Source organism: Manacus candei, unplaced genomic scaffold, assembly GCF_025592945.1.
Source record: "Manacus candei isolate 608988 ecotype Guabito, Panama unplaced genomic scaffold, ASM2559294v1 h1tg000050l, whole genome shotgun sequence".
NCBI lineage: Eukaryota > Metazoa > Chordata > Aves > Passeriformes > Pipridae > Manacus > Manacus candei.
In genome coordinates, this window is record NW_026138098.1 from 12,565,372 (window position 1) to 12,588,271 (window position 22,900).

Here is a 22,900-nt window from a genome sequence, read left to right on the forward strand (position 1 = left end):
CTTCTTCTTGGGGCTTGTGCAGATCTTTCATTCTGCTCATTTTCTCTGAGCCTGGTGGATTTTACCTTCCAAGCTGGAAAAGAGTGCTGATAAGCAAATAAGCAACTCTCTAATTTCTTGATCTCAGACAATGTATTTACTATTTACAGTATTGCTAAAAGGAGAGGTAAATCCTCTTTTTCTGTGTGCAGTCAGTATGACTTCTGCTACACAGAACATAAAGGCAAAATTAAACCTGATTTTTCCTATTTTAAACAGAGGGAGATGAGTCAAAATGATGATACTGGATTATCTCGAAGGTGGGGAAAGACCAAGTCATTTTACAAAAAATCTAGTTTTGATTTAATTCTGTGAATAAAGAGGCCATATCCATAGATAATTTGGAAAAAAAATCTATTTATACTACGTTGTCTGTATTAATTAATCCTCAATTTTATTCCTGATTTTAAGAAGTCTTAGAAACCGTTTAGCATTCAGGTATTGAACAAATAAACTAATAGAGGCATTCTGAAGAACTTTTTACTTTGGGCTTTTTGGTTTTTAAATTTGAACAGTGCTTCCATATGGACTGTGAAGTGAAGAATTATCCCCTGGAGGAACGCAGTAAAGAAGAGCTGGAAACTTTGGAGAAAGTTCTCCGGTTAAAGGATACCGAGACAGCTAATCTTAAGGTACAACCTGTTTGAAGTACTGCATAAAAGCATTTCAGATCAGGATGTTCTGGGATGGCATCTTAACAGTTCTTTATCTAGTTACATTCCTAAGGTCCATTCTCTTGCTGTAGAAATTGTCAAGAAATTTTAAAAATATAAATAAAGATGAAACATTGTGGGTTTACACAGAAAAAAATGTATTAGTGTTAAATAACCATAGAATAGCTGAGTTTAGAAAAGCCCTTTGGAAGTTGTCTTGTCCAACACTCCCAGAGTAATTTACTCAGGGCCATGTCCAGTCAGGTTTGGAATATCTCCAAGGATGAAAGATTCCAAAACCTCATACGTTTGTACATGATTCAGTGAAACATGTGACACAGTGATCATGTTTGTGAAATGCAGGTTCAGAAGGAAGATCTTGAGACTGAGTCTGAGACTGTATTATCTGAGGAAGAAGGAAAGAAGGAAGCAAAAGCTGTGGCTGATGATGGTGAATCTTTCTGCCTGATTGGAAGTCTGAGCTCTCAGTATGGTGGAGACACATCTATTCTATATCACCAGTGTGATTTGCACACCAAGGAGCAGAGAGTCAATCAGATAGTATTGTTGAAGGTGACATCTGAAATTTCTCTTACTGCAGCAACACTGTCATATCTGTTTTCACAGCAGTCACAGCCACTGTTAGATTTTGGGCATGGTTAGATTTGTTCACTAAACAATGGAGAGTTGCACAGGTCACTGAGTAATTGAGACAAAAGCCAACAAATGCACATAGTGCAGTAGAGTACCACGTGGATTTGCCACCTCGGGGGTGGAAGAACAACATTTTTGTGAGATTGGTTACCCAGTTTGAGGGTATCTGTGTTTGCCCACTGGTGCTTCAGTTTGAGTTTTCAGAGCCAAAGATAGCTTGCACATCTCAGCATGCCCTGTAACAACATGACCTCTTTCCCTGTTACCTCTTTCCCTGTTATTTGCTACTGAATGAAAGATCAGCTGGATCCTCACACTATTTCCTTACCCTACAGTCTCACCAACCTTTTATTTGGAGTCCTTAATGTTTCTGTTATTTATTATTCATTAGTATCACACTCTCTTACTTTTCTTACCCTGACCAGTTTATTAAGTCATAAACACGCTACAGAACAGGCTTCTTAGGAAGATGAGCTGCAAGTGGTTAAATTAGTATAAGGCATTGCCTTCTCAGAGCTCTCTATGCCTGTAAATGGTAGCAGAGCAAAATGGTTAACCATTGTTATACATAAAATCTAATTGATACACTAGTGTTTAAAGTAGATGGTAAAGAAACACAAGGAACACTTTTCACTTGGATATAACAAGATCTTTTTACTGTATGGCTTTAAAGACTCATATTGTATAAGAAGGTGTAGATATATCCTCAGTGCTCTTGGCCAATGCAGTGAGCTTCCTAAGGGCTAGATGGTTGTCTAGACATTAAATACAGCCTTTTTCCTCCCAGCAAGATGGTACCTTATCTGCCATCCTGCCTGACCACATCCTAACTTAATATTACATTATAAATCAATGAAATAATCATCAGACACAAATATTTATTGTAATACAAATTACAAACAGATAAGCATCTTAAAATACGAAGTTTAATGATAGAACTGAAATCATTCTCATGATGCATTTTAGTAAGTTGACACAGTAAGAGGCACATTGTTTTCTCTCTTAATGTTCTAATTTTCTTTGTTGAGATCAGTTATTTATACTAAAAGAAGAATTTATCCAATAAGAATATGTACTTTTTAAAATCATTATAAGGTCTCAGGTGTTTAAAAAAAAACAGTTTCCAGTGTTTGTTTGTTTAATGGGCACATTTTACTTACATATGTCAGAGAAATTACATGAAAGCATATTGAAACTGCAGGTTGCATCAGGAAAGTATGTCCTTTACTCTGACTCCCTGCACCTGGAATTTACAATCTCTAGATTTACAGGTCCCAGGTTTTTTTTCATTGAACCACCTTCTTCTTCCAGCTGAAGAGGGCAAAAACCACAAATAAAGGGCAGCCTATTTTTTTATCTAGCTTTGGCAGCAGTATATTTCTTTCAGAATCTTTGTCAAATGGCAAATACGTAGAAGAAAATTAATAAAAATTTCCAGGGGGAAAAAAAAGATAATTTGTCCAACTCCGTTTAACAAAGTTTGAGCTCTGCCCTTATGATTTTCACAAAAAGGCTTTACCAGTTTGTCTCCCTGTCACATGTACAAATACACACATTTATGCTTCTGTTGGCTTGTGGACTAGTACATAAACATGGATGGATGTGACCTGTGCCGTACTGCTGCTTCCTTTTTTGGTGTTTCAGGACATCATTTACAAAGTGAAAACTGCTTTTAATAAGGAATTTGACATAGTTGCACAACAAAAGGAGCAGGAGATAGCACGAGTGAAAGAAAGAAACCTGAGGATCCGAGAAATCTTGGAACAACTTGACCTCCAAGTGGAAGTGTGGGAGCCAGCTCTTACAGATGATGAGTTGCCAGAGCGAGCACTTACTGTTCAAGATTCAGAGGTGTCTGAAAAACACATCTTTCTATTTCACCCACTCAATTACAGTTCTCTAATTCTTCTCATTTCCAGACATTGTGTCAGTACTGAAAACCCTTAAAACAGATGTGTCTGTGTACTTAAGATCGTCTTTTTGGCTCATTTCCTTCCCTTTTCTTTTTAGGGAGAAAACTCTTAGTAAGTCAATCTGAAATGAATTAAATGTATACAAACTTAATTTACTGCTGTTAAAAGTTTATAAATGCCCATAAATTAGGTAGAAAATATCCCTGTTCCTGAGATTCAAACCAGGCTTTCAGGAATTGCTTCCATAGATAAGGGTTTCTGTGTTTTCTCTGAGCATCATTTTGAAACTAAGTATCTAAGTACTAAAGCATACTTTATGCTGTACTTATACATCCAATTGATAATTTATAAAGAAATACTGTATTTCTAATACAATACATTCCACTCATCTTGTCTGCTTTTTTGGTCAGTCTTTTCCAACTTCTCTCTGCTCTCTCACCAGTCCATGTTATTCCACTGTCAGAAAAGGCATGCATAAAGAACAACATAAACAAAAAGGATGGTATTGTTTGTATTTTTAGGATATTTAAATATAGGTTTTGGATCTGTTCAAAAGGAGAATTTTCATCTTGAGAAATATTATCATAGAGCAGAGATACAAAAAGAATTAAGAATTAGTGTTACACCATTGTCATGGTTTAACCCCAGCCAGCAACTAAGCACCACACAGATGCTTACTCACTTCCTAACCCACCAGGGTGGGGGAGAGAATTGAAAGGGTAAAAGTGAGAAAACTCATAGGTTGGGATTATAATAGTTTAATAATTTAAATAAAATATAATAATCAAAATTGTAATAATAAATGTAATGAAATCATCATAATAAATGTAATTAAAAGAGAAAGACAGAAAACCCAGGAAAAACAACTGATGCAGATGAAAAACAATTGCTCACCACCAATACCCTGATGCCAGGGATGTGCTGTACCAGCTACTTGGAAGTAAATTAACTCTATCTCAGCCAAAACCAGGACCACCATATTTCCAAAGATTCCTAGTCCACATGTGATCAAATTTGAAGAAAAGTACCCTGATACAAACCTCATTTTCTTCCTTCAGATTAAAGCTGAGAAATACTTGACTCAAGAGGAGAAAGAAAAAGCAGAAATGCTGGCTAAGCTTGAAATGGAAAAACGCCTTGCAGCTACGGTAATTAAAGTAGTGTCCTTTTACTGAATAGGCCTTTGTCTCTGGGTAGGCTTATTTAATTAATGTCACACTGGAATATTCCAGTAATGTAGCATGGGAAAATAAATTTGAAATGGCAGGTAATTATGATGTTTACCTTTTCCCTCTTGTTATTATTTACAATCAGAACTACATAGACCAGCTGAGGGAAGAAAAGACAGAGTGTTAGGCTCACTGTGAGACTTTTGGCATATTTCACACACATCACCAAAGAGCATTATTGCATTATTAGTTGACAAGGTGGTATTAGGTCATAGGTTGGACTGGATGATCTCAGAGGACTTTTCCAACCTAGTTGATCCCGTGACTCTGTGATCTCCTAGTGACACGCTGAATAATCATAGCGGGGATCTAGAGGTGAACACTACGATCATCCCCATAACTTGCAATTACTACACTTCCTTTTGTACCTGAAAATATTTCTTTGTGGTCATTGCCAGGATGATGACAGACTGCGTGCTCTTGATGACATGATGGGTGGAGTGCTGGAAGTCAGAAAGGAAGACATCCTGAAAATGGTGAGATGTGTTTCTGTCACGTGGTTTGGGAGCCTGTGTGTTCTTATGGTAATGTGAAATTCAACAAGCGAATATTTCCAACCTAAGTGACAGAAGAAAGCTGGAGAATTGTAGAATTGCATTATGACTAGATAGACTCCATAAGAGACTGTACATTGGATTCAAAGGAGACCACAAGATTCTACTGCCTGTATATGATTTACCCATCAACACCTGTCCCTATCACAGTGGAATACTGTAGGAACATAATCTACTATTAGCATTACAACAACTATATGCCTCGGGGAAGGGTCTATTATCCATGTCTTTGGTCTTACAGAAAAACACTGTGTTCCATTTAACTCAGCAAATATAGATAGTACAGTAGTAGAGGAAGAAAAGAATGGGAAGAAGTGTCACAGAAAAAGGTGAGGGCAGATCCAAGCACTACCCCTGGAACAGCTCTGTTTTGGAAAATTAGGACTCCACTTAGAAGTTAGCATGGAGTTAGATTTGGGGTTCTGAAACAGAAAATATGATATATCCTGTATGGACAGTAGTATATTTGAGTACAAAATACTTGTACTTTACAAAATTCAGTAGTGAATACCTGTAAGCAAATAAGTGAGAATAGCACAATATATATACAGCAAAACTACTGGTGCAAGTAACAGATCGAAGCAATAGAATGTATATGTTATTTTGACTTAAGGCTTATACCTTTCTAAGAAATACCTTTCATTAAATTTGATGCATTCTATAGTTCGCTAGTGTGCTGAATAGACTTAATATTGCTTTTTAAGTCTATTTTTCTTTAATACTTCCAGAATATTCCTCCACCTCCTTTTATATCCAAGCCTGAAGATCTTTGGAGTGATGAAGAAAAGAAAATATTTGGAGAATATGAGAAAAAAGTCAAGGAACTGAATGAAGAAAAAGAAGAGTATAAAAAAGTAAATTAAAATGAGGAAAGGAGTGGTTTTGTTCACAGTGCTCATGAGCTAAGCTTCTGATCTTTCTCAGGAGCAAGTTCTAAAAATGAATACTAATATATAGGATAAACAAAGAAGAAATGAAGATCAAAGATCATGTGGCATATTAAATAAATCCTATCTTAGACAATAGAATAAGTTGATCTCCACTTATACCAATTCATATGTGCCAAAATTTGGGGTATCTGAAAAAGGTAACTTTTCTTCACAAATGGAATACTTATATTCCTAAAATGTGTTTTTCAGGTTCCATTCCCAAAGTTGCTGATGCCATACACAAATAATACAATTATACGTATTCTTCAAAGTGGTATTTGAACTACATAACTTGGTAGCCTGGCATTCTCTTTCTAAGCAAATAATTTCTGGAGCCTTTTGGCTGAAGTATACAGTTCCATATTGTGCATTCTCCAGCATCTCATATATATATATATGTAGATATAAATATAGATATATTAGAGATTTTTTGTTCCTTCAGATGTAATATTGCTGGTCTTGTCCTTTCCTTCCCCAGACACTGGAAAATGAATGGAAGAAACTTGAAGCTTCCATCCAGGAAACAACACAACATTTTGATGAGACTGTCTGCAAACTCTCTGAAAGGAAAGTGAAATCAGAGATGGTCATCTACCAGGTATTGCAAAAAATAATAATTTTTCATCTCTGCCTCTGTGCAGCAGGAATGTTAAACATTTCTGTTACAATAATTTCACAGGAAGAGCTCAAAATAGTCAATCTCACTTGTGCTTTACTGTTGGATGAAGAGTTGGACAGTAGAGAAGCTGGACTTCATAATTGCCTTATAAAAAAGAAGAAAGAAAAAGTAAGTTACTGTTTAGAATGCTGTTCTTAGGAGAAGTATAACATTGGCAGTACAGTTGCTTGTGAAGTCTGCTGTTTCCAAATCAAAATCTTGCCATAAAGGATTTTCTGACAATTTACAGGGTCACTGATTTTTTTACAACTTGTACAGGTGACATACATTATAAGTAGATCTGTTTTTTTCAATAAATACTTGACTTGGTTCATCTGGAGTTCCTTGGTAAAATTCCATACATTCAGAAGGACATACTGCTATTTGCTTGCTATGTAGAATGTTTTTTAGTGTCCAGTATCAAGCTGGAAGTACCAATTATGGTGTATTTATGATAGGAAGATGCACAAAACGATATGTAATGCCATCACATTTTTCACTGAGGCGTCCAGTGCCTGCCAAGGCCGTGCCTACTTTGTCTTCATGGAGCTGTTGATGAGTCCACAGATAATACACTAATGCCTCCCCATGTCAGATCTCCTACTCAACCTGCACAGAGCACTGTGCATGGAGCTGCAGGCAGCCTTTTTTTCTGTGAGCTACAGGAAGGGATTCCAAAGCAGGCATTTAGCCCCTACCAGTGAATAGGCTGACCTAGTTTTAAAATTATCCAAGCAAAGTCTATACAGCTTACATTTTTCAAAATACATTTTTTTTAAATTTACTAAATGGTTCCATTTATATATCTTTTGTTCCCTGCAAACTGTCAAATACAACAAAATGGTCTCCCCAGCAGAGTATTAGCATTTAACAGCCTCAATAAAACAGATGACCTTAGTCCTGACACAGAGCAGAACTGTGGCATGACAATGGGGAGATAGCATTCTAAAATGAAGAACTCTCCACTGGAGATTTTTTGACTGGTCTTACCTGGGTTGACATGAAAGGAAATCTCTGTGGCAAGTGATAAAAAAATGTCATCATATGTCTTTACATTCAGTGTTTAAAAAGACTTGGAAGTATTTCTAACACAAATTTCTTACATTCTTAAGCAGTGGTCTGGTTTAATTTCACACCTGATCATCTTTTAGCAGTGTCTATAAGTGACCCCTGAAGAAGGCATTATATTGTTAGTAAAAATAGCTCACAAGATTTTCTCTAGAAATAAGAAAGTGTCAGCTTCATCACTGTATAGGAATAGCCATTCAGTGCTTCTGCTGGCTGAATTTCATTCCTGAAATCTTTTGGTTTTGCTATAGGTCAAGAAGGCAAAAACAGTCCTGACTGCAAAAAGTAAAGTTGATGCTTACACAGGCCCCTATAAAGATGCAGTAGGTGAAGAGAAGGTGAGACTCTCGAGAAAGATAAGGAGGTACAGAAGTTCAAAGTTAATGTTGTCTTGATAATGAGAAGAACATACTTCTCTGTAAGCAGGAGTTCTGGTCAGCTTGCTGATTATTAAAGTTAATAATGCTGAAATAAAGCAGTGGAGGACAGTGTGTGCACAGAATAATGTATGGAATAGTCCAGATTCCCATGATGCTTGGGAGTGCTTGGAAGATCACCATATTCTGTATTTCTAAGATATGGGCAGGTTGATGCTTTTTTTAAAAAATAATATTGTGGTAACAAGAAAGCTTTCTTCCCTCTGCCCCACCCCAGAATCTGGAACGTCGTTTTAGAAAGCAGTTTGCTGACACACCTGACGATGTCCTTGATGAACTTCACCGACTTTACACGCATCGACCGAAGTAAGATCCCCTCTGATTCCATTGCTTAAAGGCTGATATCTCTTGTGAGCCAAGAATGAGAATGCTATTTATTTCAAGTCTAAATTATTTTTCCTGCTTTTTACTGTATAGTTAACAATGGTTGATTTCCCATCACACTAACGATTGCTATTTTGAGTATTTACATTTCCGTGTTCACTCCACAAAATCTATTTCAAATGCAATCTAAATAATCATCAGGTCTCAAGACCATATATTCTTATTTTGTGTAAGATATAGTATTACCTATTTGCTTTTTGCAAGAGACTGAGAGTATGAAACATTCTTTGTTGTTTGTGACCTTCATTTATGCAAGAGAAAATAAAAAGTAAATCCTGTCTGTGCTCTGTGTGTGCACTAGGAGCCCAAGGATAGAAATGCTCCTTGACACACCTAATCCATATGGGAATTGTTCAGGCTCTGAGGATTACAAAGATGCACTTACCCTTTTAATGAAAGCCATGGATGAACTGGATAGTCCTGAGCACATGCCTGAAGGCTTAGAGCAGTCTGTATGGAAAAATTTTTGTGTAGCTAGACGAAAGAAAATGGAGAGTGAGGAGCTGGTATGTAAAATTCTTTAATTTGCCAGTATACTTCTTGATAGTTTTGATTCTTAAACTTTAGTGGAGTTTTCATGTACGGTCAAGCTAGTGATGAAATAACAATGCAGAATATATTAACTCCATTTGACTTTGAAAGTTTCTTCTGGCCATATTCAATTCAGAATAACAGGGAAACCTGTAGTCTAGTTCTAGCTGTAGTTGTTCTTCAGAGGAAGAATTAGGATATTAATATGGACATATTTGATCAGAATAATTGTGACCCTGATTTTGTTTCATTACAAATAAAAAGATAATTTTCCTTTTCTCTATTTGTACCAAAAAAATTATAAGGTATTTGATTCCCATCATCTGTTGGAGTCATTCTCTCCCATTAGCATTCTACATTTATACCAATGCATTCTCATGTTTTTCTAAAATATAAAGAGCAATTCTTAATGAAGGGTGTTTCTGGAAATTTCTAGCAATCTGTTTGTTCAGTATAAAAACATGAAGGTGTAAATCTGAATTATCCAGAGAAAGAGATATGTGAAATTTTACCAAAAGAGAAGGAAATATGATTTCCCTTCATGGGAATAAACTATGCATATAAGAACAACTAATTTTCTGAGCAGAGTGTAAGGATTGTAACCTCTATGTCTCATTCTGGGATTCTCAAAGTACCAGGCTGCATATTTATATATACATATATTTTCTAAAGAACTTGTCTTCTCTGTTCTTGAAGAAGCTTGTCCTGACGTACTGACAAAGCTGAAAAAGTTCAGACTGTCACAATGTTGCTTGCTTAGGTGAAAAGGAAGGCCCTTACACTGGCAGACATGCAGGCCTTTTTGCAGAGAAGAATGGATGAAAATGAGAAGATGAAGTCACAAATAGAGAACATTTTCAATGAACTCACTTGGTAATTTTGCATCTTTTCTTAAGTTCAGCTACACTTTAGTGCTCCACCAACACAGAACCAAAAGTTACAAACAGAATTACACATCTGTGTTCTTAACACTCTTTTATGGGGGTTTCATTGCTGCTTGGACCTGCAATATTCCATTTTTCATGTACATACCATATTTTTCACATTTATTATCATTCAAGAACAACCCCCAGAATAAATTATACAAGAAAAGTGGTGCTGGCTGGAAGTCTCTTCTGTTTTCTTTTCAATTGGTGTTAAGGTTTTTTTTCAGTAACAACACTTTCTCTCAGAACATCTGCTGGAGTACGGTAAACTGAATCCAGTGGTTGAAAACTTCATGTGTATCTATGTATATATATATATACATATATATACCAGAATTTCCATATTTGTAGTTACTTTGGGAGCAATCAGAAGACAAGCTGTCAAGGACTAACCCCTATATGAACATACCACTTACCAGTAATTAATATAAATAGTTATATAATCCTGTTGAAATCACTAAACACTGTTTTTGTTTTCTGCCATTTTAGGTTGCAGGAGAAGAAGATGAAACTTCAGCAGAATTTGACTGTCCAGTTTGTGCTAAAACAAGGACAGGTGGAATTGGAAAATACTGAGATCCCAGACTACTCTGATGCTATTCTCATTAAAAAGAGTGTTGTTGAAGAACTGAATTGCTCTATCTCGGTAATTATCTGAAGGAAATTTAAACTTTTTAAACCAATGCATGTCCTTCAGGGGCTCTGCTTTTTTTCCAGTTTGATGTCTACTTTCATTTCATTACAACACACCAGCAGGCTCAATTGTAATCTAGAAGCTATTAAGAATTCTCTAATGTCTCTTATCATGATGTAAAGATTGCAATACAAACTGCTTTCTTGATGTTTGATCAATACGCTTCAAATCAATGAAATGGCAACAGTTTCTGGACACACCATCACACATATATTGTAAATAGAAACTTCTAATATCCTAGTTACCAGTCCGAAAATTCCCTCAAGGCAAACTTATAGTCATGTTAAGAAGCATTTGAACAGTAGCTTACATTAAGATTTAAAAAATTAATACAGTTTTTTTATGTAAGGTGAAATTGCTGATGATATTTAAAACAGTCTTTTTTAGACATTATTTTTTTAGACATTCCAGCTGTACAAAAATTGCCTTTTGCTGCTTCTGCACAAAGCCTTCAGTAACAACAGCAAAATACCTATATTTTGTAGATCTAAAATGCCTTCCCATTCTTATATAAGGTAGAAAGATGGAGATAGAAAGATGGAGAGAGAGGTTAGTTGTCATTTTCTTCATTTACTTCTATGATCCAAGGCTGTGACACAGGACATAAAAGGGAACAGATTTCCATGAAAGATAACCATCTGGAGCAAAGTCTGGAAAGAGACTGCAGTATAGCCTGTTTAACTGACTAAAATTATAACTTTGGAAGCTTGCCCATCTTGTTGCAAACAATTATTCCATAATCTGTAAAATGTGTTAATTAAGATTGATCTACTTTTTCAGACTCAAGGAGAAAAAAAAATTGCTGCTATAATAGAATTCAAAGACTTCTCTAGAGGGATACGTCGGCTGGAATGGGAGCACAAGAAAATGAGAATGCAGATAGAAGATCTGAAAGAGAAGGCTCGGGACATTGTAATACTACCTATTTCAAAAGACTGCCAGCTAGTGAGTTGCTTTCTCTAATTTATATTTTGACTGCAGAAAATTATGCTGCCTGTACTGGTAAGAAAGATCATTTGTATCTCGTAAGTCTCTTACTACAACAAAGAAATGTGATGCCTAATAGGTCAACAATTCCGCTTTCAAAGGGAAGCTTTACACATTGAATTGATCAGTGATGAAATTCTTTGGGATGTTGAGGTGTAAATTAAGGCAAAATTAGCCTTAACTCTTAGTGTTTCAAAATTGGCAAGAGTAAGGATTTAGGATTTTGCAGCCACAAGGCACAGATGTTTTAAAATCGATCAGCATCCTTTTTAAATGAAAGGTCTGAGGTGCCCCCATCTGGTATCGCACAGAAATACCGTAACTTTTGCTCAGTAAACAGATTGAGCGTTCCTTCAGGAGCCTCACTGAGTCCCACCCACTCACTTCCATTCGCTGGCCCAGCAGCAGAATGACAGGGAATTGTTTGCCATCCCTGGCAGGCAGGAGAGAGCAGCCGGCCGGCAAGGCAGCACCCACACAACTTTGAGCACGCCCAGCTGGCAGGCCAGGAAACATGGATAAAGACTGTGGGAGCGAGCCAAGGATAACACTGGGAGAAGAAGGGAGGAAGAAGCAAGGTTGTAGGGAAAGCCTGAGGGTATCACAGTATGGGATGTAGAGGACTGCAGGGAAATCTGAGGGTCTTGAGGTGACGAGGTGAGGGGCATAAAGGTTTGAAGTAAGGGATGCTGGAGGCTGGGAAGGCTGGAGATGTTGCAGTGGGGAGAGCTATAAAACACGGAGAAAAGGAAGTGTTGGACAGCAGGTAAGGAGACTGTAATGCAATCAAAAGATTAAAAGAAAATCCAAACCACATGTTTTGCTCAGTCTTCATTTGTTTTGCTGCTCTCCACAATGCTGGTTCTGAATACAACCAAGGGACTTCCACAACTAGCACAACAGAACAGCTTTCCAAAGAGGTGATGTGACAACACACCGAAAAGTTCTTGTGGCAAATTCATCACCAGTGTTGCTGTTAGCTCATTTAAACTGATGAGCATTTAAACTGTCGCCTTTCAGAGAGAGTTAAGCTGTCCATAGCAAACGCATTTACTAGTTTAATCAGAATTTGTATGCTCTGAGAGGCTTGACTTTACTTCAGTTTTGAGTAGAAATATAGTGTTATTGGGAAAGACAAGGCAACAGAGACACCAACAATAGGAACAGAAAGAAAGATGGCTAAGATAAATGTGTGTGGGCAAGGACCTGAGAACATCTGGAGTGAGGGCTGTTAATGAAGGGGTGAGTGAAAGAAGTTTAATACTGTAGGCAAAGGAGCCTGCTGGGTCTTTCCTGCTTCCTCTCCCCTAACAAGAATAGTCCACAAAATTCTACCTGTCAACTTTGGTGGGGCAGTACTCAGGAAGGATGAATCTACAAATACAGAAACCTGTCTACTGCCCATTACAGGTCCATAAAACATTATGGGGTTTACCATTTGTCATTTGATAAAGAGGTATTTTAGTAGCAGTGTGCTCAAGGAAAAAAAAACCAATAAATTCTCTGAAATATCAATTACTATGCAGATAGAACAATAAAAGAAGTAAGAATTACTAGGAAGCTGAGAGACAGAAAATAATTCTTTTCCTCTCTAGCCTAAAGACACACTGTATAGCACTTTGGCCTCCAGCTGTGTAAGCTTAGATTGCATTATAAGCAAAAGTACAGCTTGGGGTTTTTGACAATCTCAACAAATTTGTTTGGTCTTTGTTTCCATTAACACATGACAGATAACATTCTTTTTAACAGCTGCACAGTCTAGTATTCACAGAGTGTCCAGGAGTATCTTTATGATGTCCATTTATGATCACTAGTAAGCCTTTCCACTGCAGAATTCTAGGTTTTTTGCATTTCACATAGTATGATTGCCTTTATAGAAGTGTGGAATTGTTAAGAATGAACTGGCATAATAAGATCATTTCTTTCTGGTTTTATTTCTTCAGTTCCTAACTGTGCAGAACTATGGCAGCCACATCGCCCAGCACATTGCAGGGTTGGAGGAGACTCTTCGTTTCATGGATAAGGTAAATCTTAAGGGAACCACCACATTTGAGAGACACATCCTTAGTTTAAATGCAACTCCTTGCCTTCATTAGCAAGAGGTGTTTGTAAGGAATAAGAAGTAAGTGCAATTGATATAGGCGTGCTAACTCAAGGACTGTTGGAGTACAGCCACAACAGCAGACACAGATGAATATATATATATAGTCATGTGTTTGTCCATCTGGCTTTCAATAGTTTCTTCAACTTGAGCTGTGCTGGCTACAGCAGCAGTTCTCTAAAGTCTTTGGAAGCAGTCATCATACCTGAATTGCTGCAGAGATCAACCCTATGGAGAGACATCTACTTGCTCTGCTACTGGAGTTAAATGCTTTCCTGTCCTGAACATCTGAATGCAGATCTGCTAATCATTTCTTACACAGCACTGCTTATAAAAGTCACTCTTCCATTTCTAATGAAGCATTCTTTCAGTCCTTACTGCTAAATGTTTCTCTCCAGGAGCACCAGCCTATTCATAATATCCCTACCCCCCTGTATTCAAAATAACACACACGACAATCTGATTTGCTGGCTCCCTCATCTATTTCATCCCTCAAATTATGATTATCCTTGTTTTTAAGAGTTTCCACTAAATTTTCTCCAAGTTGCACTAGCTGACAGCAGCCTCCTCTTCCTCTTCAAGCTTTAGTATTTATCTTGTCCCTTTACAGCCCATCCATCAGCTTCAGCACAACCCTTTCTTCAGCAGCTCCCAGCAGCCAAGAGCATGTCCTTAACTCACTGATTCCATTGACTTCCTTTCCTCTCTTTTCCTTTCAAGTTTTATCTTTAATATCTCTCTCCCTGACCCATACCTCTTGGTTCCTTGGCTGGTCCTTATATTAGATCTCCATAAACATACTGAGATACAGCATGTGAAAGACACTATGCAAAGTCAAGCTTAGAATGTGCTACCAGTCAAATCCAAATACATGAAAGTTTATTGAGCTACAATGCAGTGCTTAAAATTGTAAGTTTCCATCACGTTTGTCTGAACAGCTTTTTTATCACCTCATATATTTGCTTTATTGATTTCAAAATGGACAGTTGCACGAGAAGAATGTGAAGAACCATCAGAAAAAAATTAGAGAGCTGAAGAAGAGCATCCGTTTAAAAGAGGAAGCGAACTATGAGCTGAGCCTGCAGCTGAAGGAAATGCTTGTCTCTGTTTCAGAAAGGAGGCATATCTTTGAGGCAGCTGGTGAGTCCAGTAAAGCACTTAAAGTCACAAGCAAAGAAAAACATTCAGAAAATAACTCCAAGGCTGTGCAGTCCTGTTCCCCACCATCAGCTAAAGGACAGGGAGTGGCTGTGTATTCCTGTATGAGTGCAATTAGCAGAGTCCTTCCTACCAAAACCTAACACTGCTCACTGAAGAGTGTACCTGGAGATCGTGCCTCTTGTAACCAAAGCTAGTTGACTAAATTCCTGAAACTATTCAAGTAAAAATATTATAGTCATTAGTAACTTCATTATACAACATGCTTTCATTCTTTCACAGAGCTGTTCAACACACTTCTTTCCACCCTTCCAAGGGAATAGAGGAAGTAGTGTGGAGCTGAGAATGGCATTCGCTATTAGAAAAACTGTAGAGATCTTTCCACTAGAGGAAAAGTTACAGATTTTCAAAACAGTGGGTACTTGCTAGAAACTAAAGCAAGCATGCTCAGTGCCTTTTTGAAATATTTTCCTTTATTCAGTACTATAAAGGCTTTTAAGCCCAACTGGGAGCCTTCTTTAAAATGCTTGCCTATTTTATACAGAATTTGGAATAACCTCAGGACAGGTACAATATAAATATAGACTACACATCCCCTATGAGCACAGGCTAATCCTTATATTTTGTTTTATGCAGACACACGGGATATTTCTGAAAAGATTACAAAGCAGCGTTACCAAGAGATTTTGAAGCAGAAAAACCTACGGGATCTTATAAAGGAACAGAAAGAAGAGTTTGCAAGTCTTCAATCAGAACTTGAAATACTGAGAACAAGAACACCCCCTCATATATAAAGAACAGAGTCCAGGTAGATCTATAATACCACAGTCTTGTCTAAGTAAAAGAGCTTTGACAGCTAATTTCTCTCCCTGAACTTTTCTTTCCACAAAAGATTTCTTCTGTAATTTCCTTAAAAATAACTGCACTTTGAAAGATGGATGTTTGTCTGGTTTGCGTATTTTACACCTGGTCTTATCCCCATTATACTTCAGTTGATGAGATTTATTTCTGCTGGTTTCATTATATAAACCATATAGCTCATTATAGGAAACAAAGGGTACAAGAAATTGTAGACTGAGAAGAACAGGTGTATTTGTATGTCCACTGTCTGCAATTGTAGAACATTTTAAAGTACTGCAAGCAATCTCTGAATTTCCATCTGCTAAAATTCATGTCTGTGGCTTTGACTTAATATATTTACACCTGTGATGGCACAGGTGTAGGTTGCTGAGAAGATGGAGATGCGCTTCGTCAGGGCCATGTGTGCTACTTGGCCCAGTCCCAAAAGCTGCTGTGCCTTCACAGCATAATTACCCACAGCCAGCAGTAGCTGTGGCTGCTGCCACTGGCAGAATCACAGGAAAACCAGGTTTGGAAGCATCTGGCCTCCTGAAATAGTTTCTGGCATCTCCCACGCCTTTGCACTGATGCAGTCTATTCTCCTGCCAGATCCCTCAAAGACACCTAATAAAAATAAAGAACCTGTGATAAAATTAACTACTGCTAGAGCCTGATCTACTTACTCAGTCATTCTCACTGCCTTTTATTTCCCTGTTTCCCATGGTGTGAAATAATTCTTCTTTCATAAATTCACATATCTAAGCTCATTCCATTTTGAGAGAGAAATAGTTTTGATACCTTAGCTTAATAAAATTCTACACTTGTAAGAAAAAACTACTTCTGTTGTGATCCTGTACAGCACCTCCTTTTTTGTTTTACCGTCTCTAACTGGGATCTGTAAGGATGCTAATTACATCTTGCTTCTTGCAAGACTTTTTCTTCCTCCTGAAACTTCCCTAGAAGCAGCAGAGTTCTGAATCTGCCAAGGATCTCAGGGAAGATAACTGGCCCCTGCACCAGGCACCATCATCTTTCTTCACAAACCTAAAGAAGCAGAAGAAATAGTGCTTCAATACTCAAAATGTGATTGGCAATAAAGGTTGTTCTGCATTAACTCTCTGTGGACAGCAACAGTCAGTATTCTTAAGAGCAAGTTCTAGGTACAGATTTAAGTCTAATGAGCCATATCAATGTCAAAAGGGTCTGTATGATCTTTGATTTTATTTCCCTTCAGATGTCTAAGGAATTATTTCCTTATTAAGGAAACAGGATATGCCACTTGTAAACAAAACAGTTAAGGTATAATCGATAAAGAATGTGATCACATAGAAAACAAGATTCATAGCAGGGAGAGTTGTAGAGTAGTTAAGATTTATGTATTGTTACACTTGAAAAGCAGTGATTTTAAGGAATATAAAAGCAGGCAGAAGTCACCATGCTCTGTGCTCAGGCCATGATGAGAAAATAAGCAATTTCAACTTAAGATAAAAAAGCTTTTGAAAAATACATTTATTGGAGAATAAATTAAATGGTAAAGTTTTATTCAGCTTTATGATGCTGTGTTTGAAGCAATCCCATTAGACAAGGCCTTATTTTTCTTATTTATTTGAAGAGAGAAAACACCTTGGCTCTCAGGCATAGTAGTAGAGTAGAAAGTTGGTTGCAATTTTCTTGCCTTCCCTTCTATTACCTCAGGCTGGGGCAAATTGATTATGAGACAGTGGCCCTGAAGATGACTCTCTGGACTAGTACCCAAAAGCAATTGCATTGTGGCACATATCCCTCAGTAACAATTAAAGCCAGTGAGAACATCTTATCACAGCCTCAGAATATTAACATCATGAAAACTAGTTATCTTTACTTAACTCACAAAATCCTGTCATTGGCCTTCATTAGCTGACTGGTAGCAGGAAGACATTTGTAAAATGGGGATGTATTTATGAATAAAAAACTGAACTCTTCCCCATCTGAACACAAACAGAAATGACCATTTGAGTTATTTCAACAGAAGGAACCATACAAAGACTGACCAAAGAATGGACTGCTTTCTACCTGTTAAAGTACGATCTCATTTTATTTTTATTAAATAAAAATTAACTGACTAAGTCATTAAGCCAGGTTCTCCAAAACACTAAAAGTTTGATCTTTTCCAATAAGTAATGCCTTTTACAGTGCCTACTGTATCTAAGTACAAAGCTTTACAAGTTTCTCTGGAGAAAACCTCCTAACCCCAAAGCATCAAGTCCACTGCCTGATCAACACTTCTGACATGATCAGAATTCACTTGGTCTTTTCTGCTTTTGTGTCTAATAAAAGCTTTGCAATTGTAGATTATGCATCTATAAAATCTTCTTCTGTTCTGCTGTAGTGCAATAACTGGTCTTCTAATCCAAAAGTATCGATCAGCTGAGTGAGACTCACTTTCTTGCCATCTGCAGAAAAGGCCGACTGTAGTTCATAAAGCATCAGCTGGGTGCTGCTTCTCCATTTCACTATCAAAGCCTGCAGTTCACACAGGTTGTTCTGCAGTTGGGACAAAAGAAAACAAAAAAATTGTCCTTTGCTGACATGTGGGGGGTTTTGATACCATGCAGATATTTTTATAAAATGCCTTAAACTGACACAATACGCAAACACCACACACCCCAAAAGACCAGTGAGTCAGTATTGCCTCACCTTGGATCGATACATCTTCACCAGTTTGAGCCTACGAAGTAATTCTTCCTTCTCTTGCACTTGTTTCACCAGCCTTACTTTTTCTTCCAGGGACAGTTGCTGACCAAGATCAACTGGTAGCACATCTGAATTCTCTGCTGATCCACTGGGATCACTCTCTCGTGAGGGACTTCTGAAACATGTATGTGCAGTGCTGTTTCTTTCAAGGTCTTCAGGACCATCTTGTAATCTGGAACAATCTTTACTTGTCATTGGCAGGCACCCTGTGTCAGCATCAGCACAGTCTTTTTCTTCAGTGTCTATTTTGAGTCGCTTTGCCGCTGTAAAATTGGCATTAAAGGAACGTCTTGTTTTCCGTAACCGCTCCCTCAGAGCTGCACTCATTTGCTAAAAAACAAACAAACAAAAACAGGTGGTCAGCATAATCTTAAATCTTGATCAAATCTCAAATAATTGTTTACCTGGTTAGTATTTATACAGAATATGTAATATATTTAACAATCATTGTAAAGCCAGACTTCGTGATTCTCTCTACAGCCTTGACAAACTGGAACAAAGCTAACTTCTTCTTTCCACATTTATCTGCACACACAACTGCAAGATAAGGAAAGATGTAGCTCCACATTTTCTAGGACCAAATCCTGTATTCTATTGAGCCAAACCTACTTATCTAGTCTTTGTGTAGAAGAAATATGGCATATTTCAACTTGGCTGAATCTATTCTATCAAGTTCAATTTCCCCTTCTAGTTTAATGTTTTTTTTCTGCTATTCCATTTTATTACACATATACATCTGTATTAGCAGTAGTGTAAAACATCTGTATTCTACTTGAGCATATTACAAATATCTGTATAATTTTTACTTGTTCATGCTTTGAGATACTTCACTGATAAGCATTTAAAAAATTTTTTTTCCTTTGAAATAAGTTAACAATTATTTTTTATAACGTGTCTAACATTTTTACGTCCATAAATACACTAAAATACAGGAGCATGGGATTAGTTAAGGAATACTTGCAAACTAGGCCTGTCCTGCACAGAGCTGGATGCTGAGCAGGACAGCATCACCATAACAAATGCCAGGATCAAGACCAAAGCAGAGCTTGGCACTATGGAGAACATACAAACTGAAAGCAGTCTACTTTGTTCCAGTGCAGGCAGAAGTTACAGAAAGTCATCCTGCATGCACAGCAACACAGAAAACTAGGATCTGAGGAAGCTGAAGATGACAGGTTAAAACAAACAAAAAACCCCACCAAAAACCCTAAACAGTATTTAAGTGTATTAGTATGGCATTTGGTGTTGCTCCATCACTTTGTATTCACAGCAAACATCTGCATATTCAGAGCAAAGTGTACCGAGCACATTCCTTACCTGGACAGCCTTGTAGCTATGGTTATAAGGTACCTGTCTTTAGCCTTCCAGCACTATCTCAGTGACCTCTCACTCCTTGGTTATTTCACAAGCATTCTTTAACTACGAAGAATCACATTACTGGCAAAACAAAGTTTCCATACCTGTTTCCCTGAACTAGTCCCCCGTGGAGGTGCTGCTCCAGAATCCTTTGGAGTATCACACAGAGATGGCACTTTATCTAGCACTGGTTCTTCCATCTCGAGATGGATAGCAGTCTCTGTTAAACAACAGAATGAATTATGGTGTCATTTTCACCTGATTATAATGAGCCATGTGGCTGCAGAAATGAGTAAAAAGCTCCAACAGGAAATTCTAAGGCTTATTTTCTAATTAGCATGTTCCAAAAAGGTGTCTGCATCAGTTTCACAACTGTTCCATGTGCTAAGGAGCATCTTCCTTTGCGAACGGCTTTTCTTCAAGAGGATACAAGACACTACTAACTGCCACAAAGTATCTTACCATGGATTTTATATATTATTTTTCCCTCGCTCCTAAAGCTCTACGGATTTTTTTCTTTAAAAGATGAAAAATATTTATAAAAAGCCTTACAGGTATTATCCATTGTAATTTTTTTCCTATTTGACATCTTCTTTTAAGTGTCTGCCTATAAATCCAAGGTCAGACCCTGAAGCGTTGAACTCATCAAAAAAAGGTCACTCCAAACAAAGTGTATTTTCTTAACCTGAATGACCCTTACTGCTTGTCTAACTCAAAGGAATAGTGCTTCCTAAGTCAGTTGTTAAGAAACAGTCCTTTCATTTAACTGCATCCCAAATAGCAATAAAAGGATTGTTGGGAGCCAGGACGATTTTTGTTGTCCACATGTATAAACAATTAATCTTTTCTGTAGAACAAAATAATTGGGTATCCAGGTCTGTGAAAATAATCCACTTTATCATTTGATCTGTCTGGGGAATGCTGCTTAAAAAAGTAATTACTCACCCAAGTAGAACTTTTGACTAACAGGAAACATCCCCCTTTCGCTTAGAAAGGCGCTTTAATTAAATGGTAAGTCACCCCTCCCAGCACGAATCAACTGCAAGTCGATTTGGCAATGTTTAACTTAGTTTAGCACTTGTGAAGCACCTGCTAGTGGCCAGAATGCAGCTGGAAAATCGACAGCTACACCTCTGGTCACCTGCAAATTGCAATTAGGAGTTTTGGAACAGAAGCCTCTCAGGAATAAAATCCTGCAAACAAGCGACTGGGCAACACGAGACCGGCACGAGGGGGGCTCCCTCTTCAGAGGTGAAAAATGCCAAAGCTTCAGTATGCCAACGCCTTAATAACCCAGCAACCCTGGGCTTCCTGGCTCTCTACCAAAGGATGCAGGTCCTCATTTATCTTACAAGTCAACGTTCTCCCCCAGCTGTTCTAAACCGAACATACGGAGCTCCATTAAAAAGCCTCAGACCTCAGGAAAGAGTCCAGTTAATTGGGTATTTTAGCAATCCATCAATTAAACAAAAAGCTCACATCATCCATTAAATATAATGGAAGTTTATCAATATTATTTCTTAATGTAAGCAAGAGCCTAAAAAAAGCTACATCATGCTTACGTATACAGTATATCACAAACACGTAATTCAGTAAATAGCAAAGTAATTTCAAACCTAAGAGCTATCTTAAATAGACAGCTTTAAAAAAACCCTCAAAACCTATGCCTCTCTGCCCTTACTTTCTAATGCAGATTCATCTTCCAGTGACCATAAGTACAACAAATACTTCGCTAATGCTCTTCCTTGACAGCACTTTCACACAGATCTCCTGCACTCTTAAAATCCTTCCCAGCATCATAGCCTAAGAACCCTTGGCATTTTCAAGCAGTGATGCTTTTCACCAGACAGAAAAAATAATTCTGTCCATCAAGTAAAGAAAACTTGGGTTAAAAGGGGAAGAGACAATTTTCCACTTCACTATTTACTTGATTTTTCACTCTGGGCAAGTCTATGAAGCTACGTCCTCAGTTTTCCTGCTTATAAGTACGTTACACAACAACACGCACTCCTTTCACTTTCTCAACTGAAGGCTTTACTAACACTCAATAAAACTTTTCCCAGCCAGCTTTCCACCCCCAGAGAAGCGGGACGAAGGCTGGGCAACCCAGAGACAAAGACACAGGCCGGAGGAGCCCGTTCTGAGAGGATGCACCCCGGGGGGCCCTGAGGCACCCCAGAAACGGTGCCACTGCACAGACCCGCAGCGGCTGCAGAGCGAGGGGAGGCCCCTCGGGGACCCCGCGGCCCCGGGGCGCGGGTGAAGCGAGGAGAAGCCCGGCGGGCCCGGCCCAGCCCGGCGGGAGCAGCTCCCGCTGCCCGCGCTCGCTCCAACCTCCCGCCGCCCGGCCCGGAGCGGTACCGCGCCTGCGCCCCGTGCGCGCCCGGCGGCGCGGGCTGTCTGCGCCTGCGCGCGGTGGGAGGCGCTGAGGGGCAGGAGGGGCACGGGCCTGCTCGCGGTGTCGGTCCCGATCCCGATCCTGAGGGCGGGCAGCAAACGCGGGGTTGGCGCCGCCCCTGGCGTGTGGCATCCCTGGGGACCGCGTACACTGTTGCATCTGGGCATGTAAGGGCCTCCCACCCCATGCCTGGTGTCTGGACCAGGTGCCGTCTCACAGAATTACAGAATGAGTTGCGTCGGAAAAGACCTCTGAGATCATCGAGTGCAACTTATGACCCGACAACACCGTGTAAATCAGACCAGGGCACTAAGTGCCACGACCAGTCTTTCCTTAAACACCTCGAGGGATGGTGACTCCAGCACCTCCCTCGGCAGCCCACTCCAATGTCTAATCGTTCTTTCTGTGAAGAAATTCTTGCTGATGTCCAACTGAATCCTGCCCTGGTACAATTTAAGACTCTAAGACAGTGTTCCTGGAGTGGCCCTGGGCCGGGGAGAGGTGCTCCTGCCCCAGCATGGAGCACGCCCCACCATGGATGGCATGGCAGGCCCAGCCTTTGGCACAGCCAAGGGAACCACAACTCTCCACCTCAAGCTGCCATTGCCTTTGTCACAGGCACTGTCTCCTCACAGAAGGGGAAAATCTGTACCTGAGG

At 38.7% G+C, this 22,900-nt stretch overlaps 2 protein-coding genes across 8 annotated transcripts in view; one reads left to right on the plus strand and one right to left on the minus strand.

Annotated features, from left to right (window-relative positions):
• CFAP43 (cilia and flagella associated protein 43) overlaps window positions 1–18,656 on the plus strand; it is a 42,738-nt gene extending 24,082 nt beyond the window's left edge. The window contains exons 23-40 of one of the 5 annotated variants that reach the window (XM_051799559.1): window positions 555–671; window positions 1,056–1,265; window positions 2,991–3,197; window positions 4,318–4,407; window positions 4,887–4,964; window positions 5,771–5,896; window positions 6,450–6,569; window positions 6,651–6,758; window positions 7,949–8,035; window positions 8,352–8,440; window positions 8,820–9,024; window positions 9,810–9,922; window positions 10,465–10,621; window positions 11,450–11,614; window positions 13,600–13,680; window positions 14,744–14,897; window positions 15,552–15,723; window positions 18,522–18,656. In XM_051799559.1, the coding sequence (XP_051655519.1) occupies window positions 555–671; window positions 1,056–1,265; window positions 2,991–3,197; window positions 4,318–4,407; window positions 4,887–4,964; window positions 5,771–5,896; window positions 6,450–6,569; window positions 6,651–6,758; window positions 7,949–8,035; window positions 8,352–8,440; window positions 8,820–9,024; window positions 9,810–9,922; window positions 10,465–10,621; window positions 11,450–11,614; window positions 13,600–13,680; window positions 14,744–14,897; window positions 15,552–15,709 (2,265 nt within the window). In that variant the 3' untranslated portion in view covers window positions 15,710–15,723; window positions 18,522–18,656. Of the gene's footprint in view, window positions 1–554; window positions 672–1,055; window positions 1,266–2,990; window positions 3,198–4,317; window positions 4,408–4,886; window positions 4,965–5,770; window positions 5,897–6,449; window positions 6,570–6,650; window positions 6,759–7,948; window positions 8,036–8,351; window positions 8,441–8,819; window positions 9,025–9,809; window positions 9,923–10,464; window positions 10,622–11,449; window positions 11,615–13,599; window positions 13,681–14,743; window positions 14,898–15,551; window positions 16,401–18,521 lie in introns of those variants that run through there. The other 4 variants (XM_051799558.1, XM_051799562.1, XM_051799563.1 and 1 more) reach the window with 4 other exon arrangements.
• Window positions 16,515–22,220, minus strand: SFR1 (SWI5 dependent homologous recombination repair protein 1). 3 transcript variants are annotated; one of them, XM_051799567.1, is made up of 5 exons: window positions 21,772–22,220; window positions 19,949–20,064; window positions 18,432–18,818; window positions 18,177–18,278; window positions 16,515–16,799 (listed from the first exon to the last, which is right to left on the minus strand). In XM_051799567.1, the coding sequence occupies exons 2-5, from the start codon at window positions 20,042–20,044 to the stop codon at window positions 16,782–16,784; spliced, it is 603 nt and encodes a 200-aa protein (XP_051655527.1). In that variant the 5' UTR covers window positions 20,045–20,064; window positions 21,772–22,220; the 3' UTR covers window positions 16,515–16,781. The 3 variants fall into 3 exon arrangements, with proteins under 3 accessions (XP_051655527.1, XP_051655525.1, XP_051655526.1); XM_051799565.1 differs by lacking the exon at window positions 16,515–16,799 and having other exon boundaries at window positions 16,812–18,278; XM_051799566.1 differs by lacking the exons at window positions 16,515–16,799; window positions 21,772–22,220 and adding an exon at window positions 20,934–21,311 and having other exon boundaries at window positions 16,812–18,278.
• Between the last annotated feature and the right edge of the window lie 680 nt (window positions 22,221–22,900).